Source organism: Helicoverpa armigera, chromosome 5, assembly GCF_030705265.1.
Source record: "Helicoverpa armigera isolate CAAS_96S chromosome 5, ASM3070526v1, whole genome shotgun sequence".
Classification (NCBI taxonomy): Eukaryota; Metazoa; Arthropoda; class Insecta; order Lepidoptera; family Noctuidae; genus Helicoverpa; species Helicoverpa armigera.
This window is the reverse complement of record NC_087124.1, coordinates 3,721,891-3,748,233: the sequence shown is the minus strand read 5'-3', so window position 1 is coordinate 3,748,233 and position 26,343 is coordinate 3,721,891. Positions and strand designations below refer to the sequence as shown.

The window sequence follows — 26,343 nt, the reverse complement described above, 5'->3', positions numbered from 1 at the left end:
AATTATCAAAAATTAAAAGGCCAATTTTACACAATTTGACGCGCCACTGACAAGAAAATTATTATTGTGCATGTCTGCTCGATATTTGATAGACAGTCACCTTTAGCTGCCCTTTGTACTTTGGCCAGCACGCGTGCCCTTTCAGTACATATAATATTTATACAATAATCTTTTTGTACGTCAGTTCATAACTGGCCGTGTCGGACTCAAAATGCGGAAAAAATAGATGACAGCTCGAATTAAATGTCAACGTATTACTATTTGATGTCCCTTTTGCAGTTCAGTTCAATGTTTTTTTTTTATGATAAGTATAAGAAAAGACGTTTGTTACCTTTTTTGTAAGTATTTTAAAGGGAGTTGAATTAAAAAAATAGTTTTACCTTACTTTTATTTATTTTAATCAGTTGACGTTTTGATTTTACAATTCAAATCTGAAATTAGCCTAACTTAAGCACTACACTTAAAACTAGTAAATGCATCATTCATTTGCGGATATAATTATGTGCTTTTTAGAGTATCAAAAAATACATTTAATCCTTGAAAAAAATGAGAAAAAAAATTGCCTTTAATGGATGAAAACAATAAAATTATGAAATTAAATACAAAAGGTCAGCAAATGTACCTGTTACCCTATTATCTAGAATAGTCGTCATCTCTGAGGCTTGAACTAGCGAGCCTGATCGACAAGAACTTTAGTTTGCTACCACATAATATCAATTTATTACCCGACTGCCGAAAAGGGATATTTTGCATATGTGTGAAATGAAAATTAAACTTCTCTTTGTTTTAACACCTGAGGATTTATAAAATTAATATAAAAATTTATGACAGTTGAAATATTTTTTAATTAGGTACATACCTAAGCAGTCATTATAAAGTCACAAGCAAAAATTAATTATATTCTGAACATAGTTTATACCAATTATAATCATCATCATCAGCCTATCGCAGTCCACTGCTGGACATAGGCCTGCCTGTTTATACCAATGCTTATGTTATATTAAATTATTCTGATTATGTGAGCAGCAAACACCCCGGTTTTTACCCTACGCCAGAGATAATATCTTAAATCTAATAGAAACTTATGATTATTATTATTAAATGCATTCAATGGCGAATATTTAACTAAAAATGTATTAGGTACTAAATTAATTTAAAATCAAGTGCCGGAAAACTATTTCCCAAATAGTTTTTGAAATAGACAAATAATTACTTATGCACTTAGCAACGCTAGAAATTACGTATATAGGGGCAACCTAATTGAGCTTTAATTTCAAAATTAAATAACTTAAATAATGTTTTATCATGATAAATAAATAAGTAAATGAGTATTTTTGAGCACCATACTACTTTAAATAATCTCCGTTGTCAAGAGCTGTAAAATTGGTTAAAACACGTTTGTTGTAGTTTATTATCTAATTCAGAAATGTCTAAGTACTTTAATTCTCAAACAAAAATCAGTTGTTTGCTGAAATTCAACTAAAACTCCAAAATCTTCAATTATTTAAAAATTCTCCTTCCAGTAATCAATCTTATCGAAATGATTCTACAGCATTATTATCTAAAATCTTACTTCAATACCTTAAGGCGGGATTCCACCAACATATTCGCACACATTAATTTGTTCTCGAACAAAAAAGTTGTAGTTTCACCAAAACATTTTCGAACTATGTATATGCGCTCAATGTGTTACTAGCGATTTGTTACTACTTGTGGAATCTCACCTACACTTACAAGCTAAAAATGACTGACTAAAATCTAAGGCTCAGTCTTAAATGTACAGGTCGAAGTCGAAGCCACCTCCTCCGCTCAGGTAGTCGTAGAGGTATACTTCCATTTCCTCCAAGGCTTCGAGGCTCGGGTCTCGGAGGGGCACGTCACGAACTGAGCGGGCTGACCGGGATAGGCTGAGGATTTTTTAAATAATAAATGTTACTTTTATATTTGTATGAAGTTGAAAGAGATAAGTTCAAATAAAAATCGAAATATTTGAGGTATTTTAGCTTAGGTACGTTAAAAGACTACATTTAGGTCTTTGAATAATACATATCATTGTGGGGGTCAGTGGGTCATCTTACATGTAAGTAGTTCGCGAATTTAGCTATGTACCTTATTCGCAAAATAGCTATTTCTCGTTTTTTTTTAATTAATATTAGCCTAGTATTAAAGTAAAGTTTCACCGAAGTCCGTTAGGTAGTTTTTGCGTGAAAGAGTAAACTTACGCGAAATCGGTGTCAGAGTCGAACATGTACTCCTTGTTGAAATGCTCATTGATGTCCTTCATAATGCACGCCTCCAGTTTCTTGTGCTGAAACAATCATACCAATCTATTAATACCACGTAATGTAAAAGTATGTAATTTCTAATTAATTTAATATACCAGTTAATTTATTAATGTATCTTTTGTAATCTTTTGTAACTTGTAATTCTAATTATTATTATTGTATTTTTTTTTAATCCATTGTAATTATCATGTAATCAGTTTTTAATATTGTACATATTATATTTACCACAATATTTGTACAAGCGGTGTTAACCTATAATTAATTGTTACACAAGTGTAGGATAACATACATCTTGTGCTGTTAATGTTAAGGTGTAAACAGTTGTTGGTTAACCTCAAATAAATAAATAAATAAATAAATAAATACCACGTTAAGGGCAAAACAAAGGTTCAGTGAAAGTCTGTTACTGATTCCCACTGCAGAAGGACCCATTTTAATGATCCATGAAAAAAGTAAGGTAAGTACAGAACAAAAGTTCAAAATGTAGAATAATCGTCGGAGGGGTCTAATACTTCTGAAAGGAAGAAAGTAAAGTAAAACAGAAGGCGTTGAAAGTAATCGTACCTTGTAGCAGCGGAAGAAGAAGATAGCTCTGATCTGCTCCTGTGGGCGCGGCACGATGTCACGCTTGTCTTCAGGCACGCATTGCTGAAACAAAGGTGGTTTGGGCAATTTTATCACGTCGATATTTCGGTGGATGATGTTTTTTTATGTGTGACCTAATTCTGTGTCAGTATTATTAATGCACAAATTCACCGACAATATACATAAACGCCAGTTTTGACATCTATTTTGTCATCAAACATCTGTTTACGATGAATTTTCATGTCCTATTTTCAAAGTAGAGTGTTGTTTTAAGAAAAAAACATAATTTGGGTTGCAGAATAATTTGAACAAGTAATTTGGGCCTTTAACAGTAAAGGGTGGAAAACGGAGAGGAGAGTCTAATACTACCTCCAACCTCAGTAAAAAATAATTAAATGTTTACCGAGAACTTCTGACAGAACTGCAGGCCTTCTTGTATGTCGCCCTTCAGCTCACTCGACACTGGGAGATTGTTGATCCTCTGAGTAATCTGCTCGTAGTTGGGCTCCATGTTGCTGTCGATGTAGCCAAGCTCCTGCATCACGCAGGTCACGTTCTGACCGGATTGGGCCCTGGCGTTCAGGCCTAGTCGGGCCCGCAGGCCGAGGTGACGCTGTGGGAGAAATGGGAGATAGGTTTAGAAGAACATCGGGATCTAAAAAGTCCTTCTAATATGGGGTGTGTCGTTCATAATCACATTAAATGAAATGCGTTAATATACTGCTTATTATATGTCGATTAACACAATGGAAAAAGAAAAATACGTAAAAATAAAAAAATGATTTTTTCAAACAAAGTAAATAGAATAAAAATGTGCGAAAATTAGAACACCATATAAAAGTCAGTCATTACAAACAACTGAAACTCTCCCTTGAAAACTGACAGCTGTCAACTGATCAAAACATTCGATACTCCTAACTTTATCTCTGCTTTACACATGATGTTGTAAAGAAGAAAAACGAGAAATGACTCCTGTGGCTAAACCACTGAATGGATTAGGATATTTTTTTTACAATTCGCCATAGAATATCATAAAGTATATGTGATAAGATTTAATGTGATTGTGAACGACACACTCTGTATATCCTTATGTAAGGTTAAGAATTATGTATCTTGATGTATGTATGTTATTTGATTAACTGGTTTAATATGAAGGAATCTCAATGTAAATGTGGAACACGAAGTGAACTAAATTTCTAAGGTATGATGTTTTGAAATAAATAATTTGTTTATTTCTGAAAATGTATGTACAATGGAATGGAAATCGCACTCCATACTTAGCAGTGTTATCCGGATCAATATTATAAGACTTTAGTTCGTGAAATACAAAAATTCAGTAAGTAAATTATCCAAAATTATTCATGTTAATTTGTAAGGAAATTAGACTTTAAAACATGCGTGAACTTCACTTAGCTATATTATAATACAATGCTTTCTATTGTAGGTAAATTTTTAATAGTTCATTCGTTAGTCACTTACTGTGAATCGCAAAGCGAAAAAGTCACGGACTATCATAAAAAATATAGGTAGGCAGGTAACCTAAAAATTTGTGATTTTGCACAATTTGTAAAATGTACATTTTGCCAAATTATGAAGTGCTTAGTAATCAGTGTTCTCTTACTATAAAGCCCAGAGTCCGTGAGTACCTAAGTGTTTGATATGTGTACAATTGCAAATGGTTACAAAATTGATAAAATTTGGTGTGCCTAAAGCTGACAATACGGAGTTACAGGAAATTCAAGACGCGATTGAAACGGCCGGTAAAGTCTTAAGCCGATTTTTTAGTAAGTACCTAAAGCCTCTTGGGTACGCTCCCGGGTGGCAGCGATGAGGAGTATTTTGAAGACTTGTATTTACAATTATTTTTATTATACCTAGAAAATAAGTTATCTATACCTACTTACCTACTAATATTATATAGAGGAAAACTTCGTTTGTTTGTTTGGTTGTAATGGATAAACTCAAAAACTACTGGACCGATTTTAAATATTCTTTCACCATTAGAAAGCTATATTATCTGCGAGTAACAGGCTATATTTTATCCCGGTGCGGGCAGTAGCTGAAACCGCGGGAAAACGGCTAGTTAGGTATAATTATGTAAAAAAATACTCACAGACATCCGATTATTCCCAAAGAAAGGTTGTTGTTGTTGGAAGAAAGGCTGTTGGTACTGCTGCTGAGCTGCGAAGTAAGGGTTGTATCCTGGCATATTAGGCGGGAAGAACACTGGTGAGCTGTATGGCATCTGGTAGTAAGGGTTCGCGCTGTAAGGCCGGAACTGGGCCGGGATCACGTATGGCGGGATCGCGGGCTGGGGCTGGGGGAATGGACCCTGCGAAAAAAATAGTGGTAAAATTAAGCCGTCACTTGAAAATACATAGTTAGTAGTTGTAATGGGTAATCAGAAGCTAGGAAGTGTGACAACCAGTCTTATTAAGGTATGCAAAGTCTGAAAGGCCGTCCCTCCATGTAAAACACTGGTACTCGGTGATCGGTAATTTTATGTACATGATACCTAATATGGTAATTTTAATCAAACTAACACTTCCATTCATTGATTAGAATAATAATGTAACTTCATTATTTGCCTCCCAGTGGTTTTTTGTTGGGTCTGAGTGAGTCGTATGTGGCATTGCTAATGATATTTGTCCAATTTTAAACAAAATAAATTATAACAATGATTTCATTGATATTTTCACATAAGATACAAAATTTCGCGACCTCTCTCAAGGCCTCTTTAGCTCAGTGGTAGAGCACTGGTCTCGTAAACCAGGGGTCGTGAGTTCAATCCTCACAGGAGGCAATAATCACTAAGAATAGTATTTTGCTATTTATTAATTTTTAAATCACCTACATTTACTCCATGAGGTCTGAAAGTTAAAACTCCACCCATTGTTTGTTTTTGTGGTGGAGGTCCTTGATCTTGAATATTAATTTCTTCGTCTTTATTGTGAGCAGCGCCATCTAGCGGCTTGGTGATGGTTTGCGAGTTCGGGTCCATGGAAAACCCGGGCGGTAGCTTACTGAGGAATAGCGGCGGTATGTGCGAGTTCAACGGTTCCTTCATAGGTGGCGCTGTTGAACATTTTGCGTAAGCGTCTTTTAACTCTTTGGTTATTTGTTTCAAAAGCTGTGTGCCGAAGCAGCTTTCGTAGATCTGTAAAAGATAATCATTTTAATATACGAGATAATATATTTATTTTATATTTTCTTGAATTATGTATAATACACACATATTTACTTTAAGCAGTTTTGAGAAAAAGTTATTGAAATTTGCGTTAATAAATACAGAACGTATGAAGAAGTAAAAAGTGCATGGAATAAAGTAAAAAAATGATCTAAATTAAATAAAAACATTAATTAGGACACTACAATGACTTGAAATACAATTTAGAAAAGATGCCAAGAGCAGACGTGGCCGAGCGGTTAAGGCGTCTGACTAGAAATCAGATTCCCTCTGGGAGCGTAGGTTCGAATCCTACCGTCTGCGAACTCTTTTTGTCATGTAATTTTTTAATATCTTTTCGATTATGTATTTTTTTCTGTAAATCAAAAATGATTTACCTTTAACATAGCATAATCCTTCATGAATTTGTTGTCCCCACTGTCTAAGGCCTGGGCAGATGCCCAGATTAGGAAACCTAGCAATATTTGGGTCTTCATTTTGTACCTGTTAACAAAGAAAACAAGCTTAATTTTATTTATTTACCTGCTTAAAAAAATTGTGCAAATCGTCGGGGATAATGCAAATCCGCGTATAACTATGTAGCATTGAATAATACCGCGTATCTGCAATAGATCTAGTTTTACAGGGGATTTCAGGGGAAGGTTAAAACTTGATATTTTTTTTATACACGGTATATAATTACGGCAAATACGGGTTTTATTACGGTAAATAATTACTTAATATTAAAAAATGAGCCCATTATCTGTTAAAATAAGAATTTTATGAGTAAGTTTTAACCTACTTAAAACATGTTAAACTAGATCTATTGCAGATACGCGGTATTATCCAATGCTAGTTACGCGGATTTGCACTATCCCCGACGAAATGTTTTCTTTTTCAAATAAATAACGATAATTTACAGAAATACCATTTTTATTTTTCACAGTTTGGAGTTTATCAACTTTTAACCTACCTACCTATTCGAAAACTAGCAAAATAATTATCCAAATTAGGTCAGTGTGAATTTATAAGTAAAACAATCTAATCTTGGGGGCAGTTTTATAGAATTTAGGTATCAAGTACCTAGTATTATTGACATACTCTCGTAATAGTCGTAATGAACTGTTAGGTCAAAATATAAGAATTATTTAGTAATGCCTCCTGTGAGGATTGAACTCACGACCCCTGGTTTACGAGACCAGTGCTCTACCACTGAGCTAAAGAGGCGATGACTCTGATCGTATAGTAGCTGGGTCGCTACAGGAATCAGTATCTAACCCCTTTTCAAATAAAGGGTGTTCATTTTGAATATTTCGTTATTACATACATATATTGGTTCCACCTACATCTCGAGGAAACTATTGGTCGGTGGGACATATGCATAAAAAGTAGCTTCTAGTAAAGTCCTTTCTCATACTCTTTAGACTATCTGTCTACCAAACATTTGAATCCATTCAGTAGTTTTGGTGTAATTACGCGACAGACGAAGTTACCCTTGCATTTAAAATTCGAGAAAAGTAAGTGCGGTACGGCCGTCTCCATCTGAGACTACCGTTCCTCTAGGTTCCGTGGAAGCAACACACATGCAGTTCTAGAGAAACAAATACAACTATTTCAATGATAACTCTTTCGAAATGCGAAGTCTCTTAACCCCATTTCTCACTTACTTATTCCTAACTTGGCTAGCTACTCATGCCTCACTTGGTACTTACACAGCGCGTAGGCGTTAAGTTAATAAATCCGTCGCTTACTTGTTCGTTAACATAGCCGGAGCTTAAGTTATTACCGTTAACTTAAGTGTGCAGATGTAAACTGTTGTTAAAAGCCAATTAAGTCTATTAAGAATGTTGATTGAAGCTAATTTTAAGGCGAGAATAACAAATATACCGTTTTGTTTCTTATTTTTTGATTATGTTTCTAATATTTATCTCCAATGCTTCGCAAAATACATAATGAGTGGGAATTTTGTCCTAGTGTAATACTTAAATAGATGAACCTAGATACCTTAGCAATGATTATTGACCCAATTCTTGGGAATCTCAGATTATTCGATAGCAGATGCATCTATTCTCAAACGATTTAAGAAAAGCGTATAATAGGGTATTACATGCATTTTTGAAATATATCTTAAATAAATTCTTTAGTCTTAATATATCTCTAAAAAATTAAAAATAATTTTTTTTCTCACGTTATTTACGAATATAAATTAATTGTTTTATCATAATTTTAAATTTCGCGCGTATTTCGCGAAAACGCGGCACACAACGGACGCCATGATTGTTTTTTGGTCATGACGTCATTACGTTAGTAAGCAAACTACAGCTGTCAGTAATACATATTTTGATATGTATTGAAAATTTTAATAATGAGTAATATATGCTCCGTATCGTTGGTGTGTTGTTTCTGAATGTGAGAACACTAGTGTAAAAACACCAGACAAATTATGGATTCAAGTACCAGTGGATATAAATATGAGAAACACTTGGTTAAAAGTTGTTTACTACCGTAATGACGTCATTAGCATGGCGGCGACATTTCGTAGTGTTCAAAGACAGATAAAAAAAACCTAAAAACTTTAAACTGCAATAAAAAATATATTTATGTACCTTACGAAGTGAAACTAACATTTCCCGATTGCTTTTCCTCTAAACAATCATTGTAATACACTTTTAATTTTTTTCTCATCTAGACTAAAATACCCTATTGCAAAACTTAAATTATCATCGTCAGTATGTCCCCTTTTTTACTGCACTGTTAAGTCTTCAAACTTAAAACCAAATCTAAAGCAAGACAGCCCAATAAGACCAGACTGTGGTTATCTTCAAATCCATAACCCATATTCCTATATCTATGAACTAGTTACTAGACTATTCAGTATAACTATCAGGTGCAATAAAACGTACTAGCTTTTATCTCAAGCAAACCATTTGCGGTGATATGTAAACATTCACGAGCAATGGATTCAACCATTTCAACCGCATCGGTCGAGAAAATTGATACAAATGCTATCTCATTTAACGCTTAAACAATACAACAGTTATGTGTTAAACGATTTACTGTGTATATATGTTAACTGTGTTTATTTACCTACAAAGATTTAGTAAATATAAATGGAGAATGTGTTTTAGGTAAAGTTTGCGCCAAATAACAATTAGATACACTACTGACCAATTTTTAATAAAGATTTTTTTTTGCATTGGTAATGTTAAATTTTGAAAAAAGTTGTATATCGTTACTAGCTTCTGCCAGCGGTTTCACCCGCATCCCGTGGGAACCTCTGCACGAACCCGGATAAAAAGTAGCCTATATATAGTATAGCCTTCCTCGATAAATGGGCTATCGAATACTGAAAGAATTTTTCAAATTGGACCAGTAGTTTCGGAGATTAGCGCGTTCAAACAAAAAAACAAACTCTTCAGCTTTATAATATTAGTATAGATATAGTTCAAAGTCAAAGTCAAAGCTCTTTAATCTGTGTGCATAGGTTACAAAGGTGTACATAATATTAAGTTTCATGAAGCCCTAGTTGGGAATAAAGTGTCCCTGAAACTGAACTAATAAAACATTTTAATAGAAAAGCTTATTAAACTGAAAACCCCATTTCCACAAAGAATAAACCATATATTTCTTTATCTGACAGACTATTAACCGAGTCACAATTTCCCGCTACTCTTTCATATTTTATTGATGTTGCTATACATAAAATTACTGACAGCAGAATCTCTTAAGTCATTACTGTTGACAGTTAAGCCTCACATCCTGGTTGACTAGACTTGCGAGTCGCTCCCACCATAAAAAAAGTTCTATAGGCTTGTATGGGATTTCTTAATGGGAATTTTCTATAGCTGCTAATAGAATATCACCGTTAAACCGTATTAGTTATTAGTTTGAGGACGTTTACGGTATAGTACGGTGGGTATTGAAGAGGTTTGTGAATGAAAATTGGGTTGTTGTTTGTTGGGTTACGACGCCAGTGGGGTCGTGGGTCGACTTTCTTTCAGACATTTTATGTTGTTTAGTCATGTGAATACTTTCAGTGATGATGTTACTTTTATAGCACAAATTATACGTATCTATATATGTAAAGAGTCTTAACAACTATAGGTACCTGCAGTTAAACAAAAATGATGACATAGCAGTATCCCGTATTCAAATCAGTACAAGACTCAATAAATTCAATGAAATGCTTACTAATAAACGTTTCACGACACCAGAACAAATGATTTGTTTAAATTATCGAAGGAGCAAAACTTTAATGTCCCAGTTAACGCCATAAATACAAATAGTAAAATAAAATGGTTATCAGTTTATCACATCATAAAATCAATGGGGCAAGCTTCATAAGCCAGTGTACTGTTAGTCGCACCTCGCTGATAAGTTGCCAGCCCACTTATCTGGTAGATATCATCTTATATCTGATCTATCGGATAGCTGGTTCTAGCTGAAAGTAGGCGTGCAAGGGTGAGCAGTTGAATTCCATTCCCACATGCTTTTTTGCATTTGGTTAACGGCGGATTCCATTAAAGTACCTGTGGATTTGCTTATTAGAGATAGGAATTTGACGTTACTTGGTTCTAATGTAAAAATCTCTAGAAAGAAAATCATTAGGGGTAAGAAACAGGGTTATACTTATTAATTCTTTGATGTATTTGCAGAAATCGAAAAAAAAAACACGTCGAATTCGAGTAGGTATGTATATAAAATTACGAATCTTTCGATCCGCATAGCTGTCGATGAGAATTGTGCCAACATAGCAGCTAAAAAGCTAGTTACAAGATTAGTTTGGACTCCGAAATTGGGTTCAATGAATGCTGTAAGTAGGAAGGTATTCTAAATTAATGTATCTAGAAAGGAAACAGACTAACTTTTAATCATAGATTTACAGCACAAAGTGATTAATGATCTGCATTAAACCATAATGTAGTTATATTAATTTTCAGGGCATAATATACATTTTCCCATTAACGGCTAGACATCGAAGCGCATAGCTTAGCAGTGGGATTTGCCGTAAGACCTTATTAAATTAATTTCTTCTTGTTGGAATAACCGGTTTGTATTCCTAGACGATAATTTGTTCTTATCGATGGAATTTAATTGAATTAGCAAACTGCATTGGTAATTACTGGGTTCTAATCGAGCGCAGTTAGGGGTAAAAATTGATTTCCGACTAAGCTATAAGTTCTACGGAGAAAATAAACGGCAAACTTGTAAGTATACTTATGCACTTTTTACTGTATCCACATAACCTAAATTAAAATTTTGAGAAAATTCAGATGACTAAACTATAATTTAATTTTTCCAATTTTAAAGCCATCTGCACTGACCTACAGACCATATTTTGTAATTACCTCGACTTTTATAGATAGACTCAACATTCGGTCGATTGGTTCGAGTTCAACACTGAGTTTGTTCTAAATAAACCTAATTACAAAAAGGTATCAGTGCTTCAAAGAACTAGCTCATATCTATACCACGATTTGCTTACATTCCCCACACTTTACATTTACCAGGTCACATTATCATGCACTTACTGCACACCACTACGCATGAACAGTTACCCTCGCCTCGCTTCATCACGGTTCAGATAATCGCTTTATCTAGTACATTAACTGATCGAAGTGACCAGCGTACACTTTCCTCTCATTACTTAATAGATTAGCCCTTTTGAATAACTGGTTTGTAGCCTTTGGTGCTGGTCAGGCAAGCGGGTTGAAAGGGCTTATGTAGGCATAATAAGTGTTCTGTGGTCTGAGGCTTGGTGTATTGAAATAGTGACCATCCACGTCAGAGGTTGTCAGTCTTTCTGACTTGAGGAAACGATGACTAGGGCTTGATAGGTGATTAAACCTGCAGCTCACTCAATAAGAGGAAGTCCAAAATAGAAGAATAGAAGGAATAAGAGGAAGGAGACCTTTATATGACCATTTTGATTCCTATTATATTAGTTCTTATATGATTATTATGCTGTTTGTCATCTTATGTGAAAAAAATATTGAGAAATGAAGTAATATTTTAGGTTAGGGTTGGTTTTGGTGATAAGGTGTAAAAGCCGGCTGCGAATAATAAAAATAACACCAGTTATTTACGTGGAATCTTAATTAACACTTTCTTTAAACAAACACAGACCTTCTAAGGGAACCTTATTGATGTTCATAGTTCAACACATAGGTACGCCGTACAAACGAGTACACAAGTGCCTAGCACCATTTACGATGCGACGAGTAGGTGAAATGCCAATCCCTCCAAGAGCCAGTGGAAATGCTCATTACGCAAGTACAGTGGCAGATGGCTGGCGTTTGCGCATACCTGGGCAAGGCCGCGGGGTCAACGCCCTCGCCCCACCAATGTGTAATTTAAAAAATAATATGATGACCATCATCGGCTTTTTGTTGTATTTTGTACTTACGCCCATTTTGTGACGGGAGTAATTTGTTTTCTTTTTTTATTCAGTTCTATGAAGAATATAATTATGTGCTTATTTAGTTTTGGTCTTTGGTGAGGTGTGGTGAATTAGAAATTGTAAATTGATTTTCTTTTTTTTCGTTTTGGGGTAACTGTAAACAATGATTGGAAAATTATAATTAAGGATGCTTCATTTTGCGTCACAATGAGTAAGAAGTTTTCATTTTTCATGTAGCTTATACTTCAGGAATAATATTTTGGCATAAGTTTATAATATTTTGGACGCCGGTTAAACCGCGCAAAAAGTATGTAAAGTAAGCCATTATCAGAAAAAGGACCACCAAAAAAACCCAACACACACAATCAAACACATTTTTACAAATCCCAATTTAATCCTCGTTAGCAAAAATTCCGAAACGCAACCTCATAAGGAAAATCTTATTTAACGAGATCACGAAGATCGAGACTATCAAGACCTATAATTTACAGTACCCATGTACCTACTGTCTATGGGGCCTCATACAATCATTCGCTCCAATTTGATGTTCTCACCGATCGGACCATAATTTCGAAACAGCGCAAAAAACCCTATTGAAGCTTCACAGCTCAGTACATCCGATTATGGGAGCAACCTGATGGATACATCGGGTTTTATGTTGTAAACTAGGTCTTGAACCAGTATCAGAATTTTAACATATTATAGTTTATTGAAAAGGAAAGTAGTAGCTAGTATTTAAGTGGTTAGAGGATTCTGGTATTTTGTATTGTTGTGGATAGAAGAAATCACTGAATAACTTTTTGATGATAAATGTTTTAAGATCGAAAAGATTGGACCAAGGGCTAACAATATAAAGATAGGCAGTAGACTAGAATCCGACGTCAACATACCTAGTTGGCAAGAGGCTAGGCAGATGATGATGACTGTGAAGACTGATCTGGAGCCGGTCAAGCAAACACTTATTGTTTTGTCCACACATGTCAACACGAATGTACATATTTTGTCGAATGCCAGTTTGTTACCCATCCTGCCAACTGGCTAACTTAAAATACTTAAATAAAATGCAATCTTCAATCTTGTCTTAAATATAGTTCATCATGCTTCGTGCCCAATTCTTAGTAACACAGATCAGTTTTTTGCTCCATTATTGGTTAGATAAGTGGCTAGATCCGGTGATACTCGAGGTCATTACCAAACTACTCAACTAAATCAGCCCATTTGTAAAAAGTAAGTTTAGCTAAAGAAGGTTTTCAATTTCAGCTTTTTATACGTATGGTACTCTTTTCAGAGATAAATAGTTACAGCCTATTTATCGTCCCACTGCTGGGCACAGGCCTCCTCTCACACGGAGAAGGATTGAGCATTAATCACCACGCTTGCTCAATGCGGGTTGGTGATTTCAGACTATATAGTCCAGGTTTCCTCAAGATGTTTTCCTTCACCTTTTTATCAGCCATTGGTGTCTAAGATATACTTAGAAAGTACATACAAACTTAGAAAAGTTGCATTGGTACTTGCCTGACCTGGATTCGAACCCGCGCCCTCATACTCGAGAGGTTGGTTCTTTGCCCACTAGGCCACCACGACTTATAGCTTACAATAAATATATCTTTAAATAAATAAAGGGTCCCCCTTTAAGTGATTTTAACATCTTCTACTTCAGTTTTATGTACTCTAAGAACTTTTATGATAGTGATCTGTTTAACATAGTTCGTAACAGTAACTTAATACATGCAATCTGATGAACTGAGCCATTTGATTCAATCAAGATAGATTCTTATCCTATCTGCAACGCATTTATTTGCATTTCGTAATTAACTAGATAGTCAACTGTTTTTTGTTCCTATTTCAAACGAGAAGTATCAATTAGTGTTCATGTTTCAACCTTTTCTATTACCACGAGAAAAACAAGTGAACGAGGCTTATAATTTATACATGAGCTTTTAATTGCAGTTGTGCAATTATCAATACTTCTTCGATATTATAAAAAGTTGCTAATATATGATCTAAAAGAATTTATCGAGATATAATAATGCTGATGCGGATTTTGGAAGAAGTCTTTGCTAAGCCCAGAGAGGCGGTTGGTTCATGTTTTCATTAGTTAGTGGGAAATCATCAAATGGCCACATTATGGGTGGAGCAGAAGGAAGCTAGAAACTTGATGACTGAATGAAACCCTCTATTCTTTTGGAGCCCTTTGCATCCCAGGGCCGCTTGAACTGGTGCTCAGTATCAGAGATCAGTTGTTCAGTAGCAAAGTTTGCAAACTGTACTAGAATGTTTTAAGACAAATAGATATAGCAGCTTGTTAAACAGCTACTGGTGTTACTTAAGCTATAATAAAGTTACTGCAGTCTGACCTTTACAGGACCTGAACGTAATCAGATACTTAAGTACCATGAAAATGTGCTTTGAAATAAAATTTATTTAGCTGATAATGTAATGAATTGAGTATTGCTGAGCGTTTGGTTTCGTGAGAATATAATTATCGTGACTAAATGCACCGTTCTTGCGTGCTTCCCGAGAGAACTATTTTCTGCAGTGGGATTAAATATAGCCGTATTGTCCTTTCATAGGCTCTAGATTATCTGTGTCCTACAGTCCTACAAATTAAAAGATTTTTGAGAGGTTTTTGAGAAAACAACAAAACAAAACTACGGTTTTGGCGTGAAAGCGTGACTGAAAGGCAGTTTTACTATTGCATTTATAAAAATATTTATAGAAGATTTGAATGTGTTTTGTTTTAAATATCCGCAGCGTATTTCAGATCGCGTGCGCCTTGTATTTTGCATGTCGTGTAAAGAAATTGGCGATAAAAATTTTAAACTCTATATTATAGTGTCCGCCCACCGTGTGGTTAAAATAATAGTGATTATATATAATAAATAGGAACATGAAGTAATGTATTTATTATATTTAATATCTATTAATTATAGTTTTGGACGTGGAGTTTTATATTAAGAACAGTTATAGAAACGTCTTTTTGGTAGGCGTGTTGAAGCGTGCTAGCCGATGTTGATACATAGATCGATATGATTATTCATGAATGTGGCTGGCAGCATTTTCAGCCGCGTCAGCCAAAATGTACCCTAAAACCATTATTTATTTATTTATTTAAGTAGTATGGAGGACTAACAGCTAAAAAACACAGACAAGGAACTGTAAGTTAACCTGAGAGCCAATAACAAGTCCTCACTTATAGGGAACAGTACAATACTAAATTCTATGGACACTTAAGTACAGAGAAGAGAATACTTGCTAAATAACTAGTTAACAGTTTTATTATTCCATTAATTACGTACCTAATACCTTAGTGAAAAAAAAACTACATATACTAGGATTAAATAAAGAAGGAAAAAATTATACTAACATAGATATTATGCTATATGAACTAACACTTGTAATAGATGTAATGATTGTAAAATAAAATATATTGAAAGAAGTTTAAACTTTTAATACCACCTGGAAATAAAAGGCTTTACCTTAATTTTAAGTCCAATAGTGGCTGGCTATGATTGGCGCCTTCAAAAAAAACAATAAAATAAACAAACTCTTTAATTTTATAACATTAGTGCCTATAGTTAAAGAAGTTTAGTTAGAATAATCATTTACAAGCACAAACTGAAACAATACGGTACCACTAATAAATAAAATTTTATTGAGCCTTCAGCTTTGCTAATAAAACTAATAAATAATAGAATCGGGATCTTAATCGAGTCGTGATGATGCTTTAATAATTTAATACATGAACAGAACACAGTTATCGTTATTATGAGTTTCAGAGTAATGATCTAGTAAATCATTAAGTAGGTTTATGCCTTTTGTACTGTAAATAATATTGCTAGCTGTACTGCCAGTATGCAATTAGGTAGGTATTAAAATATGATGCAAACGTGCCTAGTAATTAGGTTAGGATATTATTTGTGTACAGTTACATAAATAATTCAGCATCAGGCATAATTTAATACTGGTTGAAAAAACTTCAGTGCGCTCACTGGAGTTTTACATGAAGCCTTTGACAAATCGTCACGGCATTTTGCCAGAAGTTATGTCATACTTCTTACTCTAGTTACGTCTTCAACAGCCGTTTCGTTTTGGCACAGCCATTCAAGACTTGCTAATTTAAGAATATTAATTATTTCATTGTGTCACGTAATACCGAACACCGTAACAGCCTTTTTACACTGCCGGATTTTCCGAGCATCATCGCCCAAATCGTACGGACGGTGTCGCTTGCAAACAATTGACAACTGCGACACCGCGCCCGTATTCGGGAGGAAAAGCCGCCAGATTGAAAAGGCTGTAACACCCGGTAAGAGAATAAACGGTTATTAAGTAAAAGTAACAAGATATACTGTTCACGCCTTAAATTTCCCATAAGTCATCTGGTATAATATGAGCAAGTCCGTAACGGTAACAGCGTGCAACAAACCAACAATGAGCTGCTCCATTACCGTTACCAACGTTGTTTGGAAGCATAACTTTTTCTACTTACACCATAAGAGGTACAGAGTAACACGCAAGTTGATGGTGTTTGTTTAGGAGTTCTGTAGGTCGGCGGCACTACTTGCGATGACGGGTGCACTGTTGATATTGAAACGTTGCTTTTACGTGAGTGCGATTATGCTGTGTTACGCATTTGCATATCTTCTTTCGAAAATGTGGTAAAAATGATATTAGCTGTCAATACTGAAAAGCATGGAATAATTCTTTCGGAGGAACTTTATCACCCATTAATGTTATGATCGATCGATCGAACCGTGCATAAACTGTGAGTTACGGCCGATCTCAATACTCTACCAAGAGTTAAACTCGGTTAGCTACCAGAGTTTTACTATTACTTTTGATCTATCAATAACTGCCGTCTCAATAACAAAATTTCCGTAACGTTATCTACAGTTAAAGATAGATAGGTCCCTTCCCTCACAAAAAATGCAAAAAAGGTCAAATTCCCGCGCTCGCTCGCAGTCGCATCTGTTTTGAATTGTTTCGAGTAAAAAAAAAAAAAAAAGTACGTAGTGTGCAACAATTTTATAAAGGAGAACGGCAGATTTCGTACCGCATATTTCTTTTTATTGTTCAGTTATAGAATTTGTACAAATTATTAAGGCTACTAAGCCATTTATTTTCATGTTAGTGTTGTATTTTTAGAACGCCGGATTAATTAATTATACCAATTAAAAGATTCAAGTAATTCGAGGCTCGAAATGATAAATAATTATTTAAAAATAGAAATAACAGTAGGTACATATTATTAACCAATTACGTGTTATACCTTAAAATGAATAATTATTGCATACTATCTTAATAATTAACAATTTAATTATATAAATTATTTTCACCATCAATATTTTTTTGTATTGGCTATTATTTTATTGACAGGTAGCGAAAATCTTTCAGTCTCTGTTCAGTTATTCGCTGTTAATTAAGAGACAAGCTAGGTAGAACATTTATTTTATTACCATAACAGTGTTTAATATGTTTATGTACCAAGGTAAAACAACCTACATGGATACACTGTAGTACATAACCTTAAAAAACAAAACTGCTTATAACTTTTACTTCCCAAGTTCTAAAAATCTAAGAATTTACAATTTTAAAAATTTCCCAAAACACGACATTTTATAAGTCCCATACAAGCCTGCCATTCGCCTTTGGTAAAATTTTTACTAATAACTCATTTACACTACTTTTATTTAATCTAAATCTAAATGTAAATTCCGAGTCAGAAAATTCACTTTTATAGTAAATGCGACTGTATACTCTGCATTCACCAGATACTGCAGGTGTCGCAGAATCAAATACACCAGCTTCATACATCTCATTATCACTTTCATCAGTGAACAAATCCATTTCATTATGAAATAAGTTGTAATTACTACGTAAACCAGCAGTGAATCGCCCGATTTCGGGAGATAGCAAATTTTTAACTGACAGTAACAAAAACAAACTAAAGTTAACGGTCAAAATGTTATTGAGACGCTCTTTATTTTTTTTCTATGGATCCACTTAACTATGGTAAGCGGTAAGCCCTCCCATATGTGGATCAAAGTAAAGGTTGATATTCCTATCTATCTTTAGTTTATTGAAACGCACAAATGCGGTTGTAGCTACTAAAGATCGGCAATGTAACAGATGGTTAAAGGTAAGTACGTTATTGAGATCGGCCGTTAGTGACGAGCTCCTCAAAAGGTACGTTTATAATGTTAGCTGCCGACTGCAACTGCCATCTGTTTTGGATCGAAGCGGCAGCAGCATGTGCAGTCGCTCTCAAATATCTGACATTTAAAATACATACAAACAAGACAAACGAAATATTTGCGCAGATACAGGTGCACTCACTATTCCTTCACTCTCATAACCCGACGGGACGGCAATCCGACACGACCGGAGAGAGATCAGGCGTAGGACCGATATTTACGTGCTTTCCGATGCACGGGTGAATCAATCACCAACTTTTAGGCTCCGAGCTGCTCTGTGAAAGTTTTTAAAATTCACGAAACGATTTCGGCCCGACCTGGAAATTCGAATCGAACCCGAGACCTAGCTCAGCAGCCGCGCTTGCGACAGCTAGACCAACGAGGCAGTTACAAACCAGTAGTGCAGCTGTGGCCGACTTCACGCAATCGCGACATGTGCGATCGGCAGTTTCAGTCGGCAGTAAGAATTAACAACGTGCCTTTCTCAGAAACAAAAGCTATAAACATTTGCAAAGGTCATTATACAGTACCTACCTAATAACTAGCCCGTTCAGTAAAGTTCAGAGTAGGAATTATAGTACGAATCCAAAGACAATAAACATATATACTACCAATCTCTTTGTACGAATGGAATGGCGAAATTATGATGAATGACCATTATCGAGTGAAAGGTACCATAATATTTGTTCGGAAACCATATGGAGTTATGGACGTAACGGTTCATTTTCATTGAATTTTATCGATCGTCAGATTCGATCCGAGTAATTAAAGTTGCGAATACAGTTATGTTAAATATTTAGTTAGTTTTGTTTTATAAAAGTTTTGTGAAATCTTTTTCCCTGCTTTTTTTTTCTATATTCAAGAGTATTTTTTGAATGTTACCCATACCTCGTGATTTAATTGGCTTTGCATAATAAACTTGGTTCGTTTATTCTATTCAGAAAATATTTTGCTTTCTAGGATGATTCCGTCAATTTTATACTTTGTAAATACGAATTCACAACAAATTCTCACTGGTTGAATGAATCCTTTGTTTTTCTACAGTGTTACTTAATTTATATATATTATGCAAAGTACAGTTTAATATTTACTTATTCGCACAGGAAACGGTAAGTAGGTGCGACTGAAATGATTTCAACCGTTAAGTTATAGCGTAGCTCATTCAAACTTGGCACCCGTTATGTGCAAAGCTGAGTTTAATTTTTCCGTAATATTATAAATCATTATTCCTTTGATTTATTTGCACATTTTATATACCAGCAGATACATCGCTATAGTAGTGTGCGCACTGGTATGCATTTCCATACTGATAATAATGAGCCCGATAAAACTAATGGGTTACTAAAAGTTTGCAGTCTGTGGGGGGCCTAAATCTATTTCTATTTTATGAAAAGCTATAACTTTATGCATATTATACGTAGGAAACGCCGTGAAATAAATTAGTTCCTATAAATTACATAACAGGAAGAACAGTAAATGATTATGAAAATAAATTGGTTTTCATCATGGCAAGATTAAAACAGTTATAAGTTTTATTGCACATAACATTTGTTTAGTTTACAGAACATGCGGAAAATACACACAATTCGTATGGAAAATCCTCCGCAAGATTTTTCTTTTCGCCCGGTTGTTTGATTTGAACGTGTAGTGACCGCCTGAAAAGTTGAAGGGGTTTCCGATTACCTTCAAACTGAATTGTCAAATAGTTTAGGCCAAGACAGATATTGCCGAAGGTACTTACCGTACTGCCAGAAGATATACCTAGTCTTTCTGTGTCATGTGATATACTCAAATGTTTTTGTATCGAAAAGTTTTTTTATACCACTGCATATATAATACAGTATGCAATTCAAAGTGCAAATGATTCAATACGACTTAATCTAGCAGAAAATTGAATGACTGATTAATTCAGAAAATGGCGTGCTTTGTTACTTTAGCTCGTTTTATTTTTTGTATTCGTGATAAAAAAGTTTGAAAACAATACCTACTGAAGAAAATGGGAATGTCTTAAAATTTACTGTAAGAATAGAAAAAGTGAATTGTTTGGTTTTTGAGTCAACTATTGTTTTTGTCGAAACGTGTGAATTAAAAAAAAAACCGTTAACAAGGTTTTTAAAATAGTATTTTATGAGAAAAAGCTTGATTTCAGAGAAACCCCTAGTTTAGAGTACCTGTACTGTAAACCCGAAACGTCGATTTGTTATTTGTTAAATACCTGATCTTTTTAATGTAGGTACGTACTACTAATTTATGAGCCCAACAAACTAACGGCCGACTAAAAGTTCGACGTTTGTCGGTGCTCTAAGTCTTGTAACTTCACCTTCTTATGGCTTCAATTAGGTGCTTAAAAATTAGCAACTCTAACATCCAAACTCACTTTCAAGAGCTCGTACAATATCTACTTACAGGACAAAAAATTTACTCTTAAGTGCTGTCTTCAAACCAGTCATGTTATAAGTCGTTAGCCGTTGTTTTTTAGCAATGAAACAACGGTACCTTTAGATTAGCATCGACTTAATTGAAGATGTCGGATAAAAAATTACGTAATTACCTGCGTCGGCTTCCGGCCAGTGTAAATGTACCCTTAGAGCTAAGAGTGGTTAAACAACTGGAGACGCTATTGCAGGGTTTTCTCTTCTGTCAAAGGTACTAGACAGTCTGTCATACTCGTATGTACATGTGTGCTTCAATTTTAAGATAGTATTTGTTGTACGCGTGCGTCAAAAATGCATGAGAGAGCTTTTATTATTTGCTTTTATCTTTGGCAGTCGTTACGGGTAGAAGTTTAAGGGATATCGGGTTGCCTAGGTTACTGGGTTGAGGAGGCCGCCGCCCCATGTAAAGTACTGGTACTAATTGTATCCAGTTAGACTGGAAGCCGACTCGAGCATTGCTTGGCACATACTGATGCCTTCACTTGCTCCCCGCGCTTAAAATGGCAGAATTTGTTAGAGACTGTGGCTCACGGCGGCTCCGGTTGCTTAAATACTCTAAACCTTAGATTGAATGCGTGAATTAAAGAAATGAAGAACCATAGCTTTGCACTAACTTGTTGGAAACGTGACTTGTGGGTTTAAGAATACAGTTATGTTTTTTTTTTATATTAATTACTGTTCAGCTTTTGTGCTTTAATTGCAATCGTGCTATACATGGCTATTCTATAATTTCTAATTTTTCATAATCGATGTTACATGTAGCGTCTGCCTGTCTGACCTTCTCAAAGCAACTTGGGCTGCCCCAGTTAAATTGTAAGTAGGTAGGTATATAAAAGCTATACTGGCTGTCATTGAACATCCTTGGCAGTCGTTACGGGTAGTCAGAAGTCAGTAAGTCTGACACCAGTCTAACCAAGTGGTATTGGGTTGCCCGGGTAACTGGGTTGAGGGGGTCAGATAGGGCAGTCGCTCCTTGTAAAGCACTGGTATTCAGCTACATACATAGCATAGACTGGATCCGACCCCAACATAGTATGAAATGAGGTATATAAAAGCTATAGGTACATACTACATACTAAAAGCTGACATCAATTGCATTTCAATTGGCTCAAGCTTTTAATAGAAATTATGTTGTTATTAACTTAAATAACAGCTGATACTATCTCAAACCAGCCAACCGTGGAAAATAACATACCTGGCGTGTTCCTAGCTTTTCTGAAAGGCTATTTAGAAAAAAATATAGATGGTATCAAAGTTCCCAGGTTCTTGATCGTGTAAAATAATTACGTACTATGTTATAATGGTTATAGCTGGCGAGAACATATTTTTTTACGAGATAATATTACATACAGGTTGCATTTATGAAATAGGATGATAAAAATATAAGTAGTTCCGTGATATGATCAGGATAAATGTTTCATGTATGTATGTACATATGCCCAACACATGTGTAATAGAGCAAGTATAGGTAAGATAGATTACAAAGGTAGCTAGTAAGTAGTATTATAATAATTATAATACACGTAACTAGTGGTACCTAATGACATGTCTATCTTTATTTATTTTTGTGTTTTGTTCGAAAAGGAAAAAATATTTTGTGTATTTTGAAAATGAGTAAGAAAGGTTTCTCTTTAGTAAAACAAATTAATTACTAAACAAAATGCACTTACCTACAAGTTAATTATGAAAATCACTCATACATAGGAACATCTATGGGTATATTACCTATGCCTGTCATACGAATCTAAATACCTATCTTTGATGTATTTTTTAAAATAAAAAGTCACTGTTAAAAATATTGCAATTTCATAACAGTCGTGCTTTAGCACTACTTATTCTTCTGTTAATTGAGATATTAAGTATAAATAGTTTTGCATCGCCGCGGCTAAAGATTTTAATCACAGGATTTAATTGCATAGCTTCGGCGTCTTAGATAAAGTAAATAATAGAGTGGGGCAGTCTATTATGAGAAAAAATTAAGTTTTCAAAAAAATATAATTAAATTAAACAAATTTTTTCAGTCCGTGCTTTACCTCCAAGGTAAAGGATTTTTCTAAAAACACGTTTTACGAAAAGTTCGTGGCTCTTTGCTGGAAATCGAATTAATATTACAAGAAAACAGTGCTTTAGGACTCATAATAATGCAAATAAACAAAAACTTAACCAAACACACAGAAAAATGTTGTAAAAAATACGAAAAAACTATTTTTGTTCTCGAATTTCGGCATGAATTCCCTAGAATCAAGTTTGCATGTATAAACGTAACTTTTATACAGCGGCGGCCCTAGCCATTGCGAGGCTACGTGCGGCAGGTCTATGCGAGGCCCTTTGTCCTACGTGAAAAGTATGTGTTGCGAGAGTAAGCTGGTGTTTTGATTAAGCCAAACGTCATGTTTGAGGAGAAATGCTCAAGTTAAACAAATTCATAAAATTTTATTTTTACTACATAAAATACTACGTTTATATTTAAAGAATCACAAAATTAACAAATATTAAAATGATCTGATGCTTGCGACTTTTCTTAAGACTAAAATCTTTAATTAAAGCAGAATAATCATGTCATTCAGTCAGTCAGTCATTTTCGATCGAAAGAATAGCAGGGGCTCAAAGCCGATCTTGTGTCATCGAATTCCTTAAACATGTTTTAATAATTTTAAGCCTCGAAAAACTGCTTTTTCGATCTTATTATTTTATTATTCGAATTCTCAAGACTATTTCGGTAGTGGGATAAATTTCAGTTAAATTATTTTCTAATATAATTATTCAGCTCTTCGTATAACTGATTCAGGGCCGTCTCTAGCTCTTGTAGCGCCCGGGTGCAATCATGACCCAAGCGCCCCATATGTATTGAAAGATTGTGACTTGAGTAGTTCGAACGTCGTAAATAAGAAAGTTCATACGGAAACTAGGAGTTATTTTCTTGTTAATATAAGGATTTAAAAGTGGCACTACCTTCTAGGTTCGACTAAAAAAGGATGAAAAATACAAAACAAGCGGAAAGTAAAGTATCCGCGAGCGTAGCGAGCCCAAAAATTTTTTAGCTTTGGGTCACTAAAGCACCCAAACTTGTATAACAAACAACATTGCAAGCGGAAGTCGCGAGCGTAGCGAGCGCGAAAATTTTAAGTTCTGGGACATAAAAGTACTCTAATTAAGTTAGAAGGAAAGGCACTGTCAAGTGAATAACCGCGAGCGTAGCGAGCGCGAATTTTTTTAAATTGTTTGTTTAAGGACTCTCAAATTAAACTCGGAATTAAGCACAAATAAAAAGAATCCGTGACTGAATCGAGAGCCAGTTGGTTTTGTTACTTTGGTGTTCCAACTTTTTGTAAAATTGATGACTCAAAAAGTAAACGCAGAATGAATTAGAAATAAAGAAAAAATGCACATATTTTTTCTTGGACCAGATATATATTGGTTGTAGCGCGAGGCCCCCCCAAGCGCGAGGCCCTGTGCGATGGCACAGTTCGCACACCCCTAGGGCCGCCACTGCTTTTATACATAACTCAACTTTTAGTAGGACACTTCGTATATAACCTGGAAGACGTGTTTACTTGTTGCCAGCATTTTTCATTCTATAAATAGTGCGAATAATTCTACGAGCTCAACGCACTTTGGAAGCTGGATTGTGACGTATACTAGTGCCTGGAAGACGAGTGTTTTAAATTTAAAAGACCGTCTTTTAAAAATATAAGATGGGGTGAAAAGAGTTTTTAAGAAGTAATTATAAAAGTCATAAGTTTTCCTAAATTTAAATTATATAAGTCTGATAAGGTATGAGAAACATGCCAGTTTATTAAGGACCTACTTAAGTAAATAATTAAATCGTTCGTACTTGACTAAATAAATAGAATCTTTCAGTCATAATAAAAAATGGTAATATAATAATATAAAAATAATTGTACACTGCTATCTCTAGTTTTAGTCCTCAATTATTTAAGTTAGTAGCTAAAACAGAAGACATTAAAGCCAAAGCTAATTCAAGTCAGTGTTAATTCCTTTATGCGTTTGACTCAAAGCCGGCCATTTTATTGCATGTCAACCTCAATAAATCTAGCTAGACACTGCCGACTACAATAAAATCTAAATAAAGGTCCAATAAACTTCATAGAATACCTCTGGGATTAACCGAAGGGTTTTCAATTAATGGTGCCATCTTGAATGTAAGATCGAGTAGCAAAGAGGATTTATTTTATTCGGTAAAACAAAAAAGTTTTTATGCGCGTCACCATAGAGCTTTAGCGATAGAGGTTTTATTTAATTAAGACTACACGATGGAGTTGCTTTGCGGAATGTTTTGAAATATTTATTCAGTTTATGCAAATGCATAAACTTTGGAAAGCTTAGAGCTTTTTTAGATGACTTATTCTTTGGTTGGTCTGCAGCCTTGCAACATTATGCAATTAATAAGGTAAAGATTATGTCACAAAAGAGATATGTAAATTCGTCTCTTTGTCATAAATATAGGTAGAAAAAGTAATCAAATATTTTGTTAAAAAATAGTAGTCTTGTCTAAGTTAATTGTTATATTTATTTTTTATTTTCAAACAATAACAAACCATTTAAAGATTATTAGGATGAAAACGCTCGTAAAAAGCTCATGCTAGATATTTTTCCCCGTATCTGTATCTCGGACATTTGTCTGATGACTTAATAATTATTTATCACAAAAGAAAAATCTATTAAATAACTCAGTTATCTAAATCTATAAATATAATTTGTAAGCTGCTTGACTCACCGCGCTCCGTGGAACACTGCGCACTAATAGCTGCGCCGGCGCAACTATGCGATGCGCACGCGAAGAGCAATGACTCGGACGCTCGCACTTGACCTTGTGGGGAGCGAGTATACGCGAAACATCAACCCGTACTCGTTTTATACTAGCTTTCTTGTGGGGACACACTGCTGGTTAATGCTGAGAACTTTACTGTAACGAGATCCAAAAAACAAATGTTCAAAGAAGGTCCAATACGTTTCGAGCAAGTGAGGTGGTGAGGTGGGTTTGGATAAAAGCTAATAAGCTTTCTGTAGGAAAAGGTTACGCCTAGAATGATAACGGTTGTCGAACGGCAAACAAGGACATAAAGATGTCTTGGCATAAAAGTACTTTTCTGTTTTTCACTGATGATCAATACCTATGGCTATAATTGAAATATTTTTTTTACGTAGGTATTTAAATTATTAAACAATCTTCACTGCGGAACATTCATGATAATTATTCTGGTTGAATAAACTTTTGGGAAAAATGGTACAGAGCTCAACTTTAGCCTAA

The 26,343-nt window shown here is 34.8% G+C and overlaps 1 protein-coding gene and 3 non-coding genes across 4 annotated transcripts; 2 read left to right on the top strand and 2 right to left on the bottom strand.

Annotated features, from left to right (window-relative positions):
- Window positions 1–382: 382 nt before the first annotated feature.
- LOC126054935 (uncharacterized) lies at window positions 383–25,938 on the bottom strand. The gene is made up of 8 exons (XM_064034894.1): window positions 25,810–25,938; window positions 6,435–6,540; window positions 5,725–6,027; window positions 4,984–5,202; window positions 3,274–3,483; window positions 2,850–2,933; window positions 2,223–2,308; window positions 383–1,907 (listed from the first exon to the last, which is right to left on the bottom strand). Exons 2-8 carry the CDS (start codon window positions 6,531–6,533, stop codon window positions 1,772–1,774), a joined length of 1,137 nt encoding a protein of 378 aa, XP_063890964.1. The 5' UTR covers window positions 6,534–6,540; window positions 25,810–25,938; the 3' UTR covers window positions 383–1,771.
- On the top strand, window positions 5,602–5,673 carry Trnat-cgu (transfer RNA threonine (anticodon CGU)). Its single transcript has one exon. It is a non-coding gene; the product is annotated as a tRNA-Thr (tRNA).
- Window positions 6,279–6,360, top strand: Trnas-aga (transfer RNA serine (anticodon AGA)). The gene has a single exon. It is a non-coding gene; the product is annotated as a tRNA-Ser (tRNA).
- On the bottom strand, window positions 7,192–7,263 carry Trnat-cgu (transfer RNA threonine (anticodon CGU)). Its single transcript has one exon. It is a non-coding gene; the product is annotated as a tRNA-Thr (tRNA).
- Window positions 25,939–26,343: the final 405 nt, after the last annotated feature.